General features: G+C 40.6%; 1 protein-coding gene across 1 annotated transcript in view; it reads left to right on the plus strand.

The window, feature by feature from the left end:
* Positions 1-22,533, plus strand: part of LOC126175357 (cytochrome P450 4g15-like) — a 156,412-nt gene that overhangs the window by 66,708 nt on the left and 67,171 nt on the right. The window contains exon 6 of the mRNA XM_049922106.1: positions 19,158-19,227. Within this exon, the coding sequence (XP_049778063.1) occupies positions 19,158-19,227 (70 nt within the window). The remainder of the gene's footprint in view (positions 1-19,157; positions 19,228-22,533) is intronic.

The raw sequence follows: 22,533 nt of genomic DNA on the forward strand, positions 1-22,533 counted from the left end.
GCGTCATGTTCATGAACATAGTGTATGAGGTCGGATTTGCAAACAGATGACACATGACACCTTTTTTTGCATTTGTGACACACGGCCCAACGTTGTGGACAATCTTCTCATGAATGTTTCATAAAACACCGTGGACATGAAGGAAGTTGCCGTGGGTTTTGCTGCAGTTTCTTAGAGGTTAATTTACGGTTAGGCCAAGGCTGCACTTGGGAGCATACTACGGCCACGGCAGCTGGCGGGGACACGCCACATGCTTCGTCAACATCGCACAGAGGTTGTATTTTCCCAACGTCACCCCATGCCTCTATTTGCACTCCAGCAGTGCGAGAAATTTCAAAAGACTGAGTGATGGATAGGACTTCATCTAGAGTCGGATTTACCAACTGAAGGGCACGTTGCCTAACTTCTTTGTCAGGTGCCGATCGGATAATAGCATCCCGTACCATGGAATCGGCATAGGATTCTTTGTGAACTTCAGTAACAAATTGACACTTTCTACTGAGGCCGTGAAGTTCAGCAGCGCAATCACGATAGGATTGATTTGGTTGTTTTTGACAACAATAAAAGGCAACACAAGAGGCTACCACATGCATTTGCTTTTGAAAATAGATGGACAGAAGTGAGCACATTTCAGCAAAGGACAAAGATGCAGGATCTTTCAAAGGAGCCAATTGCGACAACAACCTATACATTTGAGATGAAATGCGTGAAAGGAACAGAGACTTACATGTTTGTTCATCCGTGACATGAAATGCCAAGAAGTGCTGTCAAAGACGTTTTTCGTAATCAGACCAGTCTTCCGCCGTCTCGTAAGGAGGAAAAGTAGGTAGAGACAATGACGAGAGATGCCCCGCATTTGATGCCGCGACAAAATCATGAATCACATTTGTGAGACCTTGCAGTAGTTGCTCTAAAGTAGCCATGGAAACACGTGGGTCAACGATGGAAAAGAAAAATCCCATCCACCTTGCCAATTGTAATAACTTCAAGTTGAACAAATATATTTCAAGGAAGTCGCAATATATGAAAGTCACGGATCAAGTAAACAGAGTAAGACGTGTGTACACTTTAACAGTCAAATCATAACTGAGTCCAAGTCCAGCAGCCACTGGCTGGCTGGCCGCTTAGGTGGCACTGCTGCTGCATGGCTGGCAGACAGCCCCGCATGTAGAGGACGCGCATAACTGTGCGGCGGCACTTTGAAAGATCGACAAGTCACAACAAACACTAAGATCAACAACATTGAGATGCTGACTGTAAACTGGGAAACTCAAAATGTGCCACACAGCTTCACCGCTGTTGATATATTCAACTGTCTGAAACAGAATAACTTTATTCATACACATATTCTCAACATTTAATACTGCCATATCGTTACCCTAGTTGGTGCATTTCCATATGTACGTTATCGGTGTAATGGAACTGCAGTATTTCATTTTGACGTCTACTTTATTTTTTATACAAAAAAAGGCAAATGTGGCACAATCCATTTGTTGCTGATTTCAGTATCAGCATTTTTCATTCTCATTGTAGCTATGCAGTCTCCATTATCTGCTTTATGGCACCAAGGATTGCCATTATCATCAGGGGAGTTTTAGTAATGAACGCTCTGTGATACCTTTTTGCAAATTTGTTATCTGCTGTGCATGGTGATTATCAGTTCATAGCATTGTATGGTCCATGCATCATATTTTTGATGACAGTTTCCGAGAGCAATCAATCTTCTTCACAATATGGTATTTCTGCAACAGTGCATTATCAACTTGAGCTGAGTGTATTTTCGTTTTGAGCCATATGAGAAAGTGTGCATGAATACGATCTCTTTTTTTGCCATTCAGTGAAACACATTCAGCTTTGGGTTTCACCATAAATGTGATGATTTACAATTGAATCCATCAGCTCTGTGTGTTTTTGCTTGAAAATTCTTGCAGTCAAATTGTGTTGATCAAATGAAGTTTGACCAAGCAAATTAAGCTCTATTATCTCATCCCATGCTCAACTGTGTATGAGTGTGATGAAAAAGTTGAGACATCCTTATGAACATACATATGTCATGGTGTCTTTGAATTCATTCATGTGTCACAAACTACCAGTAATTCTTTCTGGAAGTATGACCATTTTGCCAATGCTGCTGATGTTTCCATCATTCGCAATCACTGTTAGTAAATGAATGTACTCCTCTGAGTGCAATGATTTTTTTTTATTTGATCAAATAAAGAGGAGACATTCTGATTCAGTTTTCATGTACGTGTCTACCATTTATTGATTTTATTCATTTATTTAGTGCTCATTTTATCACATTCATAAATAGAACTTGTCAAAATACAAGAAAGTATCAGATTTTACATATTTATATTGACATACAAAAATACATACATATGAGTTGTAATATTACATGTAGGATGGCAGCGTTCTCAACAACACATCTTAATGACTGTAGTAAAATAAACAACATTCTACTTAATCAGGTATAATAAAATAAAATGTTGTGTACACACATATAGAAAAATAGACATACACCTGAAAATTTACTGAAAAATCTTGCTCGATTTTAGTAAGTGTTAAATACTGTGGTTAAATAGGTATAATAGCATACAACTTCATATCCACATATATGGCACAAAAGATGTTATTAATTGACATGAATATATTAGTAAAAAGAGTTCAGTTATATCTAGAAACACTCTGACAATAATAAATTTCCATGTGGAGAGATTACAAGGCAGAACCTACAGCAACATTCAAAATATTCATTAAAACTGTAAAGGCTGTTGATGGTCAGTTTATCTTTTAGCTCTCTTTTAAATATTTTAATGTTTGGTAGTCTTTTGATCTTCTCTGTCAATGCATCAGAGAACTTTTGGATAATACACTGTCCTGATAGAGTTTTTTGTGTACATCATATTCCTTGTTTGATAATGGTGGATCTCACTGTTCGGAGTTGAAAATTCTCGATGAGTCTATGGCAGGGTCACAATTTTTAATTGTTTAGAAATATCTCTACATGATTCTCTGTAAGCAACATGTTTTATTAATCTTACAGCTTTCTTCCAAAGTTTAAATGACTGCTTTGCAAAAGTGGTATTTCCTCAGACTAGCATACCATACCATAGTGGACCATGCATGTAGGTGTAATAAGCACTTAGCACTGTTTCAGTATTGCAACAATCTTTCAGTTTTCTTAATATGTAATAACACTTTATTAACTTTGTGTTATGCATTTTTTTTTTTTTTTAGATGTTTATTCACTCATAATCGTAAAATTGTTATATGATTCTTTTGCTGAATTTGGCTATTCTCTAATTTAACCTTTACATTTTTTTATAGTTTTGTTTCTTATATAGTTGAAGTTCATCCATATAGTTTATCATTAATGATCAGACAATTACCTTTCAACCATTTTTCTGCTACTTCTACTGTTTTGTCAATTTTTGATGTAACTCATAAACATTCTTTCCTTTCATAGAGAAGTTGTTATCATCAGCAAATAATAAATTATCTGCTGTTGAAAACTGTTGTGGTCAGTATCTCCCACAGCCATAAAAACCACAAGTTTTGATTTTTGAAAACTTGTTATAAAACTTATAATGATAAATCATCTTTTACACAGTACTGTTCTGAAATTCAGATATTTAAAACATAAATTATTATAATGAAAACAATAAAAACCACAAGATTTAATATAAATAACAAGTACTACTGTCTGTCCCCATATCAGTGTCAGTTTGCTCCCTAGTTCTGCCTGATACATATCAGCAAAAGTCAGTAGTCTCTGTGACTATGAAGTCATGTTTTCAGATGCTGCCAACCACAACATTCACACAGTTGGATTGTAGTTGCTCAGTGAAACGGTGTCCTTTATCAGTCAGTAAAGCAGTCAGTGATGAATGGTGATGAAGATATTCCTGGCCCTTTGAGCTCATGTACAATTCTAACTTCCTGAATAATTACCAGTATGTACTGATCACAACTTTGGAACAAAGTTGAACTTGTCTTTGGTACACTAGACAAACACACATCTCTGGTGCTGACATGTTCCAGTGAGTTAAAAAAAAAATCCCTTGGAGGTGCCAAAATCCTGTTCTGGCCAAAATTAAGCCCTGGGCATGGTACATCATTAATAGAAATAAATAACAAGAATGGACACAGTACTGAAGCCTCAAGAATCCCATAACTAACTTTTTTATAATCAGAATAGTACTCTTTACCTGCCTGAGAAATTGCCACTTTGTTTCCTACCAGATCAGAAGGACTTGAACCACTCACAGGAAATGCATTGGACACCATAATCATATCAGAATGAACTCACTGATTGTGTTTGAGGTTCTGCATGAGCTGTAGAACATTTTAGAGCAAATGAAAATTTATCCCGGACCAGGACTCAAATCTAGATTTCCCACTTGTTGCAAGTGGTTGCTGCAACCACTTTGGCTATCCAAGCATGTTTCCAGGAGTGGCTCTTATCTCCATTTGTCCTGTTGTCTCCTCTCCCTTGTGCTCGCACTATATTGCCATGATTCCCAGGGTGAGATACTGATTTCTCTCATCATTGACTTGCTGTGGCATGAAATAGTGCAGTGCTGTGTCTGAGGCACTGTGCTGATGATCAACAGCTGTATTCAATTAAGAATGAATTTGCAAACTGCAATTATGGTTCCACATCAGCTGTAGAGAGTTTCACAGGTATGCACACAGTGACGGATCGTAGTTCAATCATAATCAAGTGAATGGTATAGAAATGGACACAAGATAAAACAACAGACAAATATTAATTTTTGTATATTATGTTTTAAAAATGTAATGGCAGCATTAATTAATTCATATTTTACATTCAATAAAGACTGGATTATCCAATTATCAGTTACAACATTTTAAATTTAAAAAGTCTTCAGTGATAATTTTTTAAGAGCAGCTGGGCATATAGCCTGCAAAGTCTCCGTATAAAGTGGCACGAAAATACTGAAACACCATTTTCTTAAACCTGTGTACACATCATAACTAGAAATTAAGTATAAAGAAAGGGTTCTTTAAAAATCTAAGGTTTATCTGAGTACATAGTATTTTCAGTAAACTTCTAAATGCCAACTCAGATCAGTAACGCAAAGTATTGGCCAACATATGTGAGGCTTCTATGATTCAGGGTGTTTTTCTGGATAGAGTGAAGTTTGCCATAGTGAAGTCCCTCTGTGAAATGGGAGACTCAACAAAAGTGACAAAATATTGCCACATCTCTCTGCTGACCACATTCACAAATGTCCTCAAGAATGTGCTTATTCCAGAATTGTGAGGCAGCTTGAAAGTTTTGACATCATTAGTGAAAGACAGTTTGCATTTCAAAAAAAAATGTCTATAACTGAAGCTATTTTCTTTCACAAGCAATGTAATGGAATACCTAGACAAAAAAATTAAGCCAATTGGCATATTTTGTGATCTTTCTAAGGCTTTTGACTATGTGGATCACAAAATGTTTCTCAAGAAAGATTGCCATTATGACATCAGAGGGCCAGTGGGTAACTGCCTAAAATTGTAAATCTAAAGGTTGTGAATTCGACTAAATACTTAGGGATTACAATTACATATAACTTAAATTGGAATGATGATACAGATAATGTTGTGAGGAAATTGAACCAACGACTGTGATTTAATGCCAGAACACTCAGAAAATGTAACAGATCTAGTAAATAGATTGCCTATACTACACTTGTCTGTCCTCTTCTGGAATACTGCTGTGCTGTGTGAGATTTGCATGAGACAAGATTGATGGAGGACACCAAAAAAGTGCAAAGGAGGGCAGCTCATTTTGTATTATTATGGAATAATGGAGAGACTACCATTTACATGATACACACACTGAGGTCATAATTATTAAAACAAAGGCAGCAAGATCTCATGAAATTTCCATCACCAATTTTCTCCTCCAGATGCAAAAATAGTTTCCTGCCATTATGTAGACAGGAGTGACACCACCAGCAGTCAACCAATGGTGTAAACGCCCAGATGACCCCTATGTTGAGTTGAAACCAGTTGGCAGTATAATAATAATAATAATAATAATAAATGTGAGTAAGACTGATTATTAATGTACCAGCATTTAACATTTGCAATGACTTATCTCACACTTACTTTAACTTGTTTTCTTGCAATGTTAATCTCTTAAATATGTTACCTAGACAAATGTATTCCTGAAATTTCATTACTCTACAATAATTATTTTTTGGTGTTATGATTTTTTTCCATCATTGTATAAATGACATTCCTTTCTAACAATGGAAAGTTTAGGATAGAATAACAACAATACAGAAAGGATAGAGTGCTATGCTCCATGCAGACTGGCCCAATTAAAACAACTGCTTTCAGGCAAAGTTCTTCATCAGAACTAGAAAAATCACACACATTCACACAAGCACAACTCGCATACTCATAGCCACAGATGCTAAGGCTCAGCTGGGAGTGCATCTGAGGTGAGCAACAATCTCATTAGGGTGGGTATTGGGGATATGAAAGAAACATGAGGCTGGGCAGGAAAGGGATATCAGGATGGAGGTGGGGGAAGATGCTAGTGCTGCTTGTGGGAGCGTGAATGGATTTGGTGAAGACAGGATACAGCTGCTGGTTGCCGCATCAGGAGACTGCATTGGGTGGATAAAGGGATGAGGAGAGAATCAGAGCATGGAAAAGAGTTCTGTAGGTGTGTTGGTGGGATAAAAGGCATGTGTAGTATTGGAATAGAAACAGGTAACAATAGGGACCTGTGAGGCTATGGGATTATGGGAACAAAGGATATGTTGCAGGAGAGTTTGCATGTGTGCAGTTCAGGGAAGATGGTGTTGGTGGGAAGAAACCACGTGGCACAGACTGTGAAGCAGTCACTATAGTGTAGCACATTGTGTTGGATGGCATACTCATCAACTGTGTGATCCAGCTGTCACTTGGGTACAGTATGAGGGTGACCATTCACACAGACAAGCAGCTTGTTGGTTGTCATGCTCACGTAGAATGTGATGCAGCAGTTTCTAATCCACCCCTCCCTCCTTTTTTGTCACTATTGTCAGTAATGGTAAAGTCATTTCAGAAAATTCAAGAGGAGTAAGATTTACAATAAACTGTTCACTTATCTTTCCTCTCGTAGCTAGCTCCAGTTCTTCATGTCTAGGGGTTTGATTCGTGAAGCTGAAATTTTTACATTTTAGGTTCTTATGTTCCAATTGACATAAGGAAATTTGAAGAGTGCCTATACAGATTTTTTTATGTTTATTTGTGTCACATTTTACTGTATCACACTGTCTCTTGAATTTTAACATTAACAAAGCTGAAATTACATCGTTCTTCCAAAATACAAAAACATGTCCAATCACATCAGAGGTGTGCCCACTACTACTTCTTCACTCTGTGGTAGTAATATTCTAAAGGGTTTACAAATTTTCTTGACAAATGAATTTCTATTAATTTATAAATGAATCTAGAAATAAACATAATAAACAGTACCAAATTGTGTAATTAATAATAGAAATTTTAAATGTTCCAAATGTTTCTAATAAAAAATATTTTTAACTGTACATACAGAGCTATTACATATCAGTTGTAACAAGGAAAATAAAGCAATTCAGTTTCATAGTTTTAAGCTTGAAATATACCATATCGTGTATAAAATTATATTAAATTTTTGAGATAAACAGTTGAGATAATATTGACTTGTTCAAAATTTGAAAATTAGTTCTGGTATCAACTGCTTTTGTTCAGGAAAAGTAATGCTAGAGGAGGGTGTCCCTTCACAAGTTGCAACTGAGGCAGTAGATTTTTAAACAGAGGCGTATAAAACATTTTTATCCATGTATTTTTATTGTTTGTTTGTTACTTTCTGTTGTACAGTGTCAGCTAATTCTTGTACTATGCATGCTTTGTTGACTATTTTTCACTTTGCTTCTGCTGTTGTTCCAGTGTTACACTTTTATTTTCTCTGGAACTTTTTTTGTAATTTAACTGTATATTTCCTTGTTATAAGTTCTGCGTAATTTGTATTTATGTATTTTTGACTTCTTCCACATTCTGTCATATCACAAACATAAAAGGATCAATGAAATATGTTTAGGTATAAAAGTAGCTACAAAGTATTTGTTAGCTTAAAGATTCAGTTTTAAAAAATATAGAATTTTTTTGATATAAATAAAATAGAAATAAACATTCCACATGGGAAAAATATATTAAAAATAAAGATTCCATGACTTACCAAACGGGAAAGTGCTGGTAGATAGGCACAATAAAAAACACACAAACACACACACAAAATTTCGAGCTTTCGCAATCCCCAGTTGCTTCGTCAGGAAAGAGGGAAGGAGAGGGAAAGATGAAAGGATGTGGGTTTTAAGGGAGAGGGTAAGGAGTCATTCCAATCCCGGGCCAGAAAGACTTACCTTAGGGGGAAAAAGGACAGGTATACACTCGCACACACACACACACATATCCATCCACACATATACAGACACAAGCAGACATATTTAAAGACAAAGAGTTTCGGCAGAGATGTCAGTCGAGGCGTAAGTGCAGAGGCAAAGATGTTGTTGAATGACAGGTGAGGTATGAGTGGCGGCAACTTGAAAGTAGCGGAGATTGAGGCCTGCTGGATAACGGGAAGAGAGGATACATTGAAGGGCAAGTTCCCATCTCTGGAGTTCGGATAGGTTGGTGTTAGTGGGAAGTATCCAGATAACCCGGACGGTGTAACACTGTGCCAAGTTGTGCTGGCTGTGCACCAAGGCATGTTTAGCCACAGGGTGACCTCATTACCAACAAACACTGTCTGCCTGTGTCCATTCATGGGAATGGACAGTTTGTTGCTCATCATTCTCACATAGAAAGCGTCACAGAGTAGGCAGGTCAGTTGGTAAATCATGTGGGTGCTTTCACACGTGGCTCTGCCTTTGATCGTGTACACCTTCCGTGTTACAGGACTGGAGTAGGTGGTGGTGGGAGGGTGCATGGGACAGGTTTTACGCTGGGGGTGGTTACAAGGGTAGGAGCCAGAGGGTAGGGAAGGTGGTTTGGAGATTTCATAGGGATGAACCAAGAGGTTACGAAGGTTAGGTGGATGGCGGAAAGACACTCTTGGTGGAGTGGGGAGGATTTCATGAAGGGTGGATCTCATTTTGGGCCAGGATTTGAGGAAGTCGTCGTTCATGGTGTGGGTTCCTGTAGTCATGTCCTAGTTCATGAACCACGGGCAACGTATGAGTGGCCAAGTAAGTGGTCCCGACAGTCGGGATACCAGTTTCTTTGGAATAAGGCTGGGCATCTCGGACGTATCCTGAGTCGTGGTCACCTTTGTGCTCATACGGCAAAGACTACCAAATCCACCGGTTAGTCCCTCAGTCGTTAGGGGTAAAACCCAATGGGACTCGGGGCAAGTAAGGCTAGCAACCTGCTTCCCTGGTACTTTAAATATGATGCTGGCAACAATCAGAGCAAAATGCCTCGGACCTTTGGAGGTGATGAAGTCCCACCTCTAACTGACAAACCAGGGACTCCTAAGATACGACTTGGCAAACAAATGGTAATGAGATGGGGAGCTATTAATATCAATGGGGTCCACTCTGGGAAGAAGGTAGAACTGGCAGAGGCTACAAGTAAGATGGGGCTGGATGTTTTAGCTGTTAGTGACATTCGGGTAAGGGGTGAGAAAGAAGAGGAAGTGGGAGAATACAAGGTCTACCTGTCAGGAGTCAAAGCAGGAATAGCACAATGGGGTGTAGGGCTTTACATCAGGAAAGAAATGGAACCCAGCGTAGTTGCAATAAGGTATGTAAATGAACGACTGATGTGGATAGATTTGACAGTGTCTAGCAAGAAAATTAGGATTGTGTCAGTATATTCGCATTGTGAAGGGACAGATCAAGATAAGATGGATAGTTTTTATGAGGCACTCAGTGATGTAGTTGTTAGAGTAAAGGACAAGGACAGTGTTCTGCTCATGGGTGATTTTAACGCCAGGATTGGAAATCGAACAGAAGGGTATGAAAAGGTTATGGGTAAATTTGGAGAGGATATGGAGGCTAACAGGAACGGGAAACAACTCTTGGATTTCTGTGCCAGTATGGGCTTAGTAATCACAAACTCCTTTTTTAAACATAAGAACATTCACCGGTATACTTGGGAAGGCAGGGGAACCAGATCTGTCATTGACTATATAATAACAGATCAGGAATTCAGGAAGGCTGTGAGGGACACATGTGTATTCAGGGGATTCTTTGATGACACTGATCATTATTTAATCTGCAGTGAAATTGGGATTGTGAGGCCGAAAGTGCAGGAGGTCAGGTCCACATGTAGGAGGATAAGAGTGGAGAAACTTCAGGATAAGGAAATCAGGCACAAGTACATAACAGCGATCTCAGAAAGGTACCAGTTAGTTGAATGTAGTCAATTACAGTCATTGGAAAAGGAATGGACAAGGTACAGGGACACAGTACTAGAAGTGGCTAAAGAATGTCTTGGAACAGTAGTGTGTAAAAGTAGGATGAAGCAAACAGCTTGGTGGAATGATACAGTCAAGGCAGCCTGTAAAAGGAAAAAGAAGGCGTATCAAAAATGGCTACATACCAGAACCCAGGTAGACAGAGAAAGTTATGTTGAAGAAAGAAACAAAGCCAAACAGATAATTGCAGCATCCAAGAAGAAATCGTGGGAAGACTTTGGAAACAGGTTGGAGACTATGGGTCAAGCTGCTGGAAAACCATTCTGGAGTGTAATTAGCAGTCTTCGAAAGGGAGGTAAGAAGGAAATGACAAGTATTTTGGACTGGTCAGGAAAACTGCTGGTGAATCCTGTGGATGCCTTGGGCAGATGGAGGGAATATTTTGAAGAGTTGCTCAATGTAGGTGAAAATGCGATCAGTAATGTTTCAGATTTCGAGGTAGAATGGGATAGGAATGATGATGGAAATAGGATCACATTTGAGGAAGTGGAAAAAATGGTCAATAGATTGCAGTGCAATAAAGCGGCTGGGGTGGATGAAATTAAGTCGGAACTCATCAAATACAGTGGAATGTCAGGTCTTAAATGGCTACACAAGATAATTGAAATGGCCCTGGAGTCGGGACAGGTTCCATCAGACTGGACAAAAGCAGTATTCACACCAATCTTTAAACATGGGAACAGAAAAGATTGTAACAACTACAGAGGTATCTCCTTAATCAGCGTTGTGGGTAAAATCTTCTCAGGTATTGTTGAAAGGAAAGTGCGAGTATTAGTTGAGGACCAATTGGATGAAAATCAGTGTGGGTTTAGGCCTCTTAGAGGTTGTCAGGACCACATCTTTAGCTTACGGCAAATAATGGAGAAGTGTTATGAGTGGAACAGGGAATTGTATCTATGCTTTATAGATCTAGAAAAGGCATATGACCGGGTTCCTAGGAGGAAGTTATTGTCTGTTCTACAAGATTATGGAATAGGAGGCAAACTTTTGCAAGCAATTAAAGGTCTTTACATGGATAGTCAGGCAGCAGTTAGAGTTGACGGTAAATTGAGTTCATGGTTCAGAGTAGTTTCAGGGGTAAGACAAGGCTGCAACCTGTCTCCACTGTTGTTCATATTATTTATGGATCATATGTTGAAAACAATAGACTGTCTGGGTGAGATTAAGATATGTGAACACAAAATAAGCAGTCTTGCATATGCGGATGACTTAGTTGTGATGGCAGATTCGATTGAAAGTTTGCAAAGTAATATTTCAGAGCTAGATCAGAAATGTAAGGACTATGGTATGAAGATTAGCATCTCCAAAACGAAAGTAATGTCAGTGGGAAAGAAATATAAATGGATTGAGTGCCAAATAGGAGGAACAAAGTTAGAACAGGTGGACGGTGTCAAGTACTTAGGATGCATATTCTCACAGGACGGTAACATAGTGAAAGAACTGGAAGCGAGGTGTAGCAAAGCTAATGCAGTGAGCACTCAGCTACGATCTACTCTCTTCTGCAAGAAGGAAGTCAGTACCAAGACTAAGTTATCTGTGCACCGTTCAATCTTTCGACCAACTTTGTTGTATGGGAACGAAAGCTGGGTGGATTCAGGTTACCTTATCAACAAGGTTGAGGTTACGGATATGAAAGTAGCTAGGATGATTGCAGGTACTAGTAGATGGGAACAATGGCAGGAGGGTGTCCACAATGAGGAAATCAAAGAAAAACTGGGAATGAACTCTATAGATGTAGCAGTCAGGGTAAACAGGCTTAGATGGTGGGGTCATGTTACACGCATGGGAGAAGCAAGGTTACCCAAGAGACTCATGGATTCAGCTGTAGAGGGTAGGAGGAGTTGGGACAGACCAAGGAGAAGGTACCTGGATTCGGTTAAGAATGATTTTGAAGTAATAGGTTTAACATCAGAAGAGGCACCAATGTTAGCACTGAATAGGGGATCATGGAGGAACTGTATAAGGGGGGCTATGCTCCAGACTGAACGCTGAAAGGCAGAATCAGTCTTAAATGATGATGATGATGATGATGATGATGATGTATCCCTGCTGGAGAGCCACATTCAGAGTCTGATCCAGTCCCGGGAAGTATCCTGTCACAAGTTGGGCACTTTTGGGGTTCTTCTGTGAGAGGTTCTGGGTTTGAGGGGATGAGGAAGTGGCTCTGGTTATTTGCTTCTGTACCAGGTTGGGAGGGTAAATGTGGGATGCGAAAGAAGTTTTCAGGTTGTTGGTGTAATGGTTCAGGGATTCAGGACTGGAGCAGATTCGTTTGCCACGAAGGCCTAGGCTGTAGGGAAGGGACCGTTTGATATGGAATGGGTGGCAGCTGTCATAATGGAGGTACTGTTGCTTGTTGGTGGGTTCGATGTGGACAGATGTGTGAAGCTGGCCATTGGACAGATGGAGGTTAACATCAAGGAAAGTGGCATGGGATTTGGGGTAGGACCAGGTGAATCTGATGGAACCAAAGGAGTTGAGGTTGGAGAGGAAATTCTGGAGTTCTTCTTCACTGTGAGTCCAGATCATGAAGATGTCATCAATAAATCTGTACCAAACTTTGGGTTGGCAGGCTTGGGTAACCAAGAAGGCTTCCTCTAAGTGACCCATAAATAGGTTGGCATACGAGGGGGCCAGCCTGGTACCCATGGCTGTTCCCTTTAATTGTTGGTATGTCTGGCCTTCAAAAGTGAAGAAGTTGTGAGTCAGGATGAAGCTGGCTAAGGTGATGAGGAAAGAGGTTTTAGGTAGGGTGGCAGGTGATCGGCGTGAAAGGAAGTGCTCCATTGCAGCGAGGCCCTGGACGTGCGGGATATTTGTGTATAGGGAAGTGGCATCAATGGTTACAAGGATGGTTTCCAGGGGTAACAGACTGGGTAAGGATGCCAGGCATTCGAGAAAGTGGTTGGTGTCTTTGATGAAGGATGGGAGACTGCATGTAATGGGTCGAAGGTGTCGATCTACGTAGGCAGAGATACGTTCTGTGGGGGCTTGGTAACCAGCTACAATGGGGCGGCCGGGATATTTGGGTTTGTGAATTTTAGGAAGTAGGTAGAAGGTAGGGGTGCGAGGTGTCTGTGGGGTCAGGAGGTTGATGGAGTCGGGTGAAAGGTTTTGTAGGGGGCCTAAGGTTCTGAGGATTCCTTGAAGCTCCACCTGGACATCAGGAATGGGATTACCTTGGCAAACTTTGTTTGTAGTGTTGTCTGAAAGCTGACGCAGTCCCTCAGCCACATACTACCGATGATCAAGTACCACGGTCGTGGAACCCTTGTCAGCCAGAAGAATGATGATGGATCGGTCAGCTTTCAGATCACGGATAGCCTGGGCTTCGGCTGTGGCGTTTTTCAAGAAAGATTGAGAGGCAATATCTGTCCAATGGCCAGCTTCACACATCCGTCCACATCAAACCCACCAACAAGCAACAGTACCTCCATTATGACAGCTGCCACCCATTCCATATCAAACGGTCCCTTTCCTACAGCCTAGACCTTTGTGGCAAATGAATCTTCTCCAGTCCTGAATCCCTGAACCATTACACCAACAACCTGAAAACAGCTTTCGCATCCTGCAACTACCCTCCCGACATGGTACAGAAGCAAATAACCAGAGCCACTTCCTCATCCCCTCAAACCCAGAACCTCTCACAGAAGAACCCCAAAAGTGCCTGACTTGTGACAGGATACTTCCCGGGACTGGATCAGACTCTGAATGTGGCTCTCCAGCAGGGATACGACTTCCTCAAATCCTGGCCCGAAATGAGATCCATCCTTCATGAAATCCTCCCCACTCCACCAAGAGTGTCCTTCCGCCGTCCACCTAACCTTCATAACCTCTTGGTTCATCCCTATGAAATATCCAAACCACTTTCTCTACCCTCTGGCTCCTACCCTTGTAACCGTCCCATGCACCCTCCCACCACCACCTACTCCAGTCCTGTAACCCGGAAGGTGTACACGATCAAAGGCAGAGCCACGTGTGAAAGCACCCACATGATTTACCAACTGACCTGCCTACTCTGTGACGCTTTCTATGTGAGAATGGTGAGCAACAAACTGTCCATTCGCATGAATGGACACAGGCAGACAGTGTTTGTTGGTAATGAGGTCACCCTGTGGCTAAACATGCCTTGGTGCACAGCCAGCACAACTTGGCACAGTGTTACACCGTCCGGGTTATCTGGATACTTCCCACTAACACCAACCTATCCGAACTCCAGAGATGGGAACTTGCCCTTCAATATATCCTCTCTTCCTGTTATCCAGCAGGCCTCAATCTCCGCTAATTTCAAGTTGCCGCCACTCATACCTCACCTGTCATTCAACAACATCTTTGCCTCTGCACTTCCGCCTCGACTGACACCTCTGCCCAAACTCTTTGTCTTTAAATATGTCTGCTTGTGTCTGTATATGTGTGGATGGATATGTGTGTGTGTTTGCGAGTGTATACCTGTCCTTTTTTCCCCCTAAGGTAAGTCTTTCCGCTCCCGGGATTGGAATGACTCCTTACCCTCTCCCTTAAAACCCACATCCTTTCATCTTTCCCTCTCCTTCCCTCTTTCCTGATGAAGCAACCGGCGGTTGCAAAAGCTTGAAATTTTGTGTGTGTGTTTGTGTGTTTTTTATTGTGCCTATCTACCAGCGCTTTCCCGTTTGGTAAGTCATGGAATCTTTGTTTTTAATATATAGAAATTTTTTGTTACATAAAAGCTTTTAGGTCAGAAATCAAACTCACATATCCTTCAAGACATTTATTTAGTTAGCTTACAGTTGGATGGAACAGTTCTAAAGCAAAACAAAGAATAAACATCCAACTCAGAAGATCAGTTATTCTTTCAAAGAATAAACAACTCACTTCACTGGTTGGTCTCTTGTTCCACACAGCTCCCCCTTTAAAGTGCAGAGCACCTGTGATGTAAGTGTACTTGAATTTGACTTGTCCAGTTCATTGAACAGATTAGATCTGAACTGTCAGCCCTGATCTGTTGTAATATGCAGAGGGCATCCAAAATGTCCTTTGCTATTGTCTCGGCTGCTACATCTGCCACTGGTATAACCACTGCCCATTGTGTGCATCTATCCACTGCTGTAAGCGAGTGTTTATAACCCTATGAGGGTGGAAGTGGACCCACTATGTTGAGGTGAACATGACCAAACTTTGCCAGTGAACCTGCAAAATTTCCGACCTCTGCACAAACATGTCGTCCTACATTACAATGCTGGCATTGAAAGCACAAGTGATTCAGATTGCTGGCATCCTTTTTAATCGATGGCCACACAAACCACTCATTTAGCAACTTGACAGTGGTGTTTGCCTCTGGAGTTGCTAAGCTATGGATACTGTCAAAAGTCACTTTGCGGACTTGCTGCATAATGTAGGGCCGTGGCCTCTGTTGTGATAAGTTGCACCATATTTTGATCTTGCTTCCTGGCACTTCTATTTGCTCCAGTTGCAATCCTGTATGCAAATCTGTTAGTAATTTCTCCAACCCTTGATCTCTCTCTTGTGCTGTGGTGTGGACTTCATAATTTAAGATGCTGACTAAGCTGCACACTCACGAAAATTAATCAGTGACTATGTTCTCTGCACATCCATAGTGAACTGGCTGATGAACATGATGTGTCAGAACTGCCATAGGGAACATTTGTCACTGATGTTGTGGAAGGCTGACATAGTAGGTTTATCATGTGTGAAAACAGCCACTGGTCAGGCTTCAATGTAAGGGCAAACATGTTTCACACTCTCATATACTGCCAGTAACTCCCTATCACAAGCACTCCATTTGGTCTGTCTGTACTGTAGCTTCTATGGAGGAAAAAAACTCAAAGGCTGCCAATGTCAATTCACTTCTTTGTGTAGTGCTGCTCCAATCGTGACCTGTCTGGCATCTGCCACAATATTCAATGGTGCACACAGGACAGGATGGGCAAGTAACACTGCCTCTTCAAGGCTGGCTTGTAATTTGCTGAAAGCAATACTTGTTTCTGGTGTCCAATGTAATATTCACTTGTCCTTGATATTCTTACCTGCAAGCGCATCTGCTATTGGTACCTGGGTGGCAGCTGTTACCAACAAATGATGGCAATAAAAATTTACCATGCCTAAAAATCATCTAAGTTTCTTATAGATAATTGGCTTTTGTAGAATATGCAATGTGGCAATCTTTTCAGGCAAATCATCAGATCCCACTGGCCAAGACTTTGTGGCCTAAGAAAGTTACCTCACTTTTGTGCATGCTGCACTCGCCTTCATTTAGAACCACTCCATAGTTACATAACCTCTGCTGCACTTCATGTATATGCTTTTCATGAAGTTATACATCAGCTGAATATATTAATATGTTGTCTAAATATGTAAAGCAAAATGGCAAGCCCTGTAACACTTTCTCAATGAATCTCTGCCAGCTTTGGGCTGCATTTTTAAGGCCAGATAGCATAAACAAAAACTCAGACAGGCTGAAAGGTGTAATAACTGCTGACTTTGCAACATTGGTATGTGGCACTGGGATCTGATTGTAAGCTTTCCAACAATCTGACACTGAGAAAACTTGGGCATCCACCAGAGAATAGGTACATTCTTGGATAGTATATAACGGGTACTTCTCTGGGACTGTACTCATGTTTAGCCTATGGTAATCACCAAAAGGGTGCTATGTGCCATCCTTTCTGCATTCTAGGTGTAATTGGGATGACCATGGGCTGTCTGACCTTTGTGTAACACTAGCATGGAGCATATCCTCAAATATTGCCATAGTCTCAGCCAATCATTCTGGAGCTATTTTCGTGAAACCCGCAGACCTGGGGTCATGCATACATAATGCACTGTATTGTACTTAACACTGCTTGGCTGCATCGATGTATGTGGGACGTACTGTTTACTTGCATCATTAACTACACCTATTGCATTGTCCGCAGAACCTCTCTTAATTACATTTACCCTGTCACATTGGGTCCCTCTTGTAAGGCAGGCATTTGTCAAGTCTACAGCTAGTGCAAAGTGTGTTAGAAAATCAGCACCTAATATGGGTTGCATAATGTCTGCCACCACAAAACATCAGCTATATGGAATAGAAGAATCAATGTCTATCACCATATTATTGCACCTATGCATTTTGATGCTGGAGTTGTTCACAGCTAATAACAGTAAGGGCTCCTGCATTGTCGTCTTAACTATGCCCATGACTGAAATGGTGCTGATCTCTGAACCAGTGTCTATTAAACATCTTAAGCCTGAAATCTTACCAATCAAGTGCAACCAATATGATCTCATGTTGCAACTTGTCAGAAAAGCAGCAAGCATGCCATCATGGGCATTACCTTTGTCGTGTGTCCATCTGTGCGTTGCTGCAGTATGTTTCTTCTTACATTGGCCACACCATTTGCAAGTGCCACAGTCTGTGGCATCTAATTCAGACTGTCCTTGCCATTTGGGTACTCACATGGCTTTGTGTACTTTGTAGAACAGGTGCTGAACCATCTGTGGTACTAGCAGATATCACCGGCAGCAGCTGTTGTAGGTTGGGTGACTGACACAACTGCATTCTCTTATCAGAGTCCATCCATAATGTAAAGTTCTATAACCATATGACAATTCTTCCCATTGAGATATCCAGTGATTATCAGTAAGATGCGGTAGCATAATTCGGCATCAGCTCCTCCAAAACTCCAATGTGTGTTTGTCACCTTCTACTGTGATGCTAGTATTTGTCACTGCTATGCATGTCACAGTAGTTAACTCCAATGTGACATATTCTCTATCAGCTTTTTGTAGTAATTTATTGAATGGTCATTCTTCATATACTGTTCATGTCAGCCGTACTTGAGACAGAAGTTGTTGTCATCAGATATATAGCAACAACTCATTAGATATTACACTACAGCCCACTATTGCTCATAAAAATCTCCAAAATTCTAGTAGGTTTTTGCCTTGACTTTTCTCCTAGTAAAGCACTCCTGAAAGCCTCTGCTCAGGTAACTTCATGCAGTATATGATTAGCAAAGTCTTTAGTGCGAGATATGCTTATTGATGAGGTTGGTGTAGAATCACATCAGAAACTATTGTTGTTGCTAGTCTAAATTGTTAATTGCCAGTGTAAAGTGTTTTCCTAGATCACAAACCATATGTCTGGTTATGTGGGCATAAATGGAGGTGCCTGAAATTATAGGCGCAGTGCAGTTGAGACGAACAAACCAGCATGGAGAAAATTTTCAGAGTGGGTGTGCACTCAAGGCACAGCCATTATCTCTGGAGTTTGTGACCTCATCGTGTCCATCTTGCTGTCATTTCTCAGTATCAATAGTTCTAAAACTTCAGTCTCTTGCTGCAGCTGCCGCATCTTGTCACCAATCGTTTGTAAAAAAATTATTTACACCTTCCATGCTTAACGAATGTAATCCAAAAGATGTTATTGTGACTTAAACTGTTTTTGTTTTTGGGGTCACCAATTATGTAGGTCAGAAACCAAACCCGTATATACTTTGAGACAGTTATTTAATTAGCTTACATTTGGAAATAACAGCTATAAAGAAAAAACAAAGAATAAACATCCAACTCTCAAAAACAGTTGCTCTTCATAGGAATAAACACTGCATTTCACTGGTCAGTCTCTTGTTCCCACAAACTATTCACTGTGATACTTTTCAACCAAAAGCAATTACAATTTATTGACATAGTTTTAAATTCTTTCCAGAGACTGCAATGGGAGTCAAGAGAACTTCACAAGATGGAGAAGGGTACGATTATGCAATGGCCGTAATGAAGTGAGTACTATTTGCAAATTGTGATTTATAACATCAGTACTTTATGTATCCACATACTGACACAGTAATACTTACAGCAAGTACATTCCATACTACAAAAGCAAATAGGTCACAGTGTTATACATATGAATCTTTAAAATTTGCCAAAAAAACTGGTGCAGAAAACAAATACTTGCAGCAAGTCTTTTCAAAATATATCATCACAAAAAAGATTTTTGGGGTCTTTAACCCATATTAAGACTGGAATACAACTGTTGTCTCTTACCTCTTCAGTTCACATTTCATGTATGGTATGCATAATGATCACCATCAGGTCATTAATAATATATTAAGAACTCTTCCTACAGTGCCTTGAATTCACTTAATAATGACAAAGAACAACTAAATTGTCATATATTCTAGAACTAATAGTGCCACCCACTAACTCTTTTTATTTAACCACAATATTAAATCAATCCTTCCATTTAAAGCAGCACTGATAATTTATTTTTTACAACTATTCTCTAAAGAGTGAGAGCTATATTGTGCTGTAGTTATAAAAGAGATCACACTGAGCTTTTCTTCCAGTTGCAACAAAAATCTGAGTCAATATATTTTATTTTGTATTCTTCACTTTTACACCGTTTTGGCTGTGTGGCAATTTTATGGTGTGTAGTACAACCCATGAAATGGACACATTAAGTTACATTCAGAACTTATGTTGTTATAACATTGTTAAAATGCAATGGATGGCAGGATTTTTAAATAAAGAACATGATACAAAGTGCTTATTGAATAGTGATATACTATTTAAAAATCACCTACCCCACTGCATTTTCTACATTTACATCTACATCTACACAGATACTCTGCAAATCACATTGAAGTGCCTGCCAAAGGATTCATTGAACCACCTTCACAATAATTCTCTATTATACCAATCTCATACAGCACTCAGAAAAAAATGAACTCCTATATCTTTCTGTGTGAGCTCTGATTTTCCTTATTTTATTATGATAATCATTTCTCCCTATGCAGGTCAGTATCAACAAAATATTTTCTCATTCAGAGGAGAAAATTGGTGATTGAAATTTCATGAGAAGATTCTGCCGCAGTGAAAAATGCCTTTGTTTTAATTAGGCCCACCCCAAATCTGGTAGCATTTCAGTGAAACTTCCTCCCCTATTTTGCAATAATATGAAACATACTGCCCTTCTTTAAACTTTCTTTATGTACTCTGTCAATCCTATCTGGTAAGGAGCCCACACTGCACAGCAATATTCTAAAAGAGAGCAGACAAGTGTGGTGTAGGCAGTCTCTTTAGTAGATCTGTTGCATTTTCTAAGTTTCCTGCCAATAAAACCAGTCGTTGGTTAGCCTTCCCCACAACATTTTCTATGTGTTCCTTCCAATTTCAGTTGTTTGTAATTGTAATTCCTTGGTATTTAGTTGAATTCATGGCCTTTGGATTTGACTGATTTATCATGTAACCAAAGTTTAACAGATTCATTTTAGTGTCCATGTGGATGACCTCACACTTTTCATTATTTAGGGCCAATTGCCAATTTCTGCACCATATAGATATATTTTCTAAATTGTGTTGCAGTTGGTTTTGATCTTCTGATAATTTTATTAGATGATAAATGCAAACAACCTGACAGCTGTTCAGAGTGTCTACTAAATTGTTTATGTAGATAAGGAACAGCAAAGGGCATATAACACTACCTTGGGGAATGCAGAAATCACACCTGTTTTACTCGATAACTTTCCATCAATTACTATGAACTGTGATCTCTCTGACAGGAAATCACGAATCCAGTCAAATAACTGAGATGATATTCCATAAGCACACAATTTCAATACAAGCCACTTGTGTGGTATAATGTCAAAAGCCTTCTGAAAATCTAGAAATGCAGAATCAATTTGAAATTCCTTTTCAATAGCACTCAACACTTCATGTGAGTAAAGAGCTAGTTGTGTTTTACAAGAATGATGTTTTCTAAATCTGTGTTGACTGTGTGTCAGTAGACCATTCTCTTTGTGGTAATTCATAATGTTCAGACACAATATATGTTCCAAAATCCTGCTGCATATCAAAGTTAATGATATGGGCCTGTAGTTAACAGATTACTCCTACTACGTTTCTCGAATATCGGTGTGACCCTTGCAACTTTCAGTCTTTGGGTACAGATATTTCCTTGAGCGAACGGTTGTATATGATTGTTAAGTATGGAGCTATTGTATCAGCATACTCTGAAAGGAACCTAACTGGACTGGAAGACTTCCTTTTCTTAAGGGATTTAAGTTGCTTCACTACACTGAGGATATCTACTTCTACATTACTCATGTTGGCAGCTCTTCTTGATTCAAATTCTAGAATGTTTACTTCATTTTCTTTGGGGAAGGAATTTTGGAAGGCTGTGTTTAGCAACTCTGCTTTGGCAGCACTGTCGTCTGTCCATTGCTATTGCACAGAGAAAGTTTTATGGCGGTGGTGCCGCGACAAACACTTCGCTGTAAAAACAGCTTACGATGTCACCGCCACACTTTTAATAGCGGGCCGACCGGTCCGCTGGAACAGTGAACAGAAAGAGGAAAACCCAAACACTCTGATTAAATAACAGTCGGTACTTATCTTTATTAACGAAGATACAGAAACACAGTAGCGAACTCCGTGTCTACAGAAATCTGTCTAGATCGAGTCGGAGTGGCTAGGTCAGCGTCGGCTGACGACAAACATCAACTCTGCTGCGATGAACACACAACGGTCTAGTAAGTACACAAACGGTGGCGAGCATACCACTGAGCGGCGAATACAGAACTGTCCTAGTGCTCGCGACTCCAGCGCTTAAGAAGCCAGAAGCCAGCGGTGGCGCGCGCAGACTTGCGGCGATTTCCTGTATCGCTGGCGCTGCTTATGCGGACGGCGTCCGGACTTTGATGCTGCCAACCTTTTGGCAGCAGGCTTGGCTGGCACCACTGGCTAGGATATAACACTCCTCCCCCCCAAATCGCCGCACCGTCGTTGAATAATGACGTGGCGAGCGTCGATGGCGGGGGAGGGGTCTGGCCGCAGGCGTAGCAGAAGAGACCGGGGCGGAGACTGTTGTCGGTGGCAGTCCCCGGTCCGCACCCCAGCATTGGCTGCGCGGAGCCTCGGGAAACACCGACTGAAAACCGAGGTCAGGGTGCACGCCTGTGACCACGGGCGCAGCTTCTGGTACTGGACGCGACGGGGCGTCGGGACCCACGTCGACGGCTGCTGAGTGGGCGCCGGACAAGGCGCTGCGGTGTCATACTCCTTGGGGGTGCCCAAGGAAAGCGGCT

This window comes from Schistocerca cancellata, chromosome 3 (genome assembly GCF_023864275.1).
Source record: "Schistocerca cancellata isolate TAMUIC-IGC-003103 chromosome 3, iqSchCanc2.1, whole genome shotgun sequence".
Taxonomy (NCBI): Eukaryota; Metazoa; Arthropoda; class Insecta; order Orthoptera; family Acrididae; genus Schistocerca; species Schistocerca cancellata.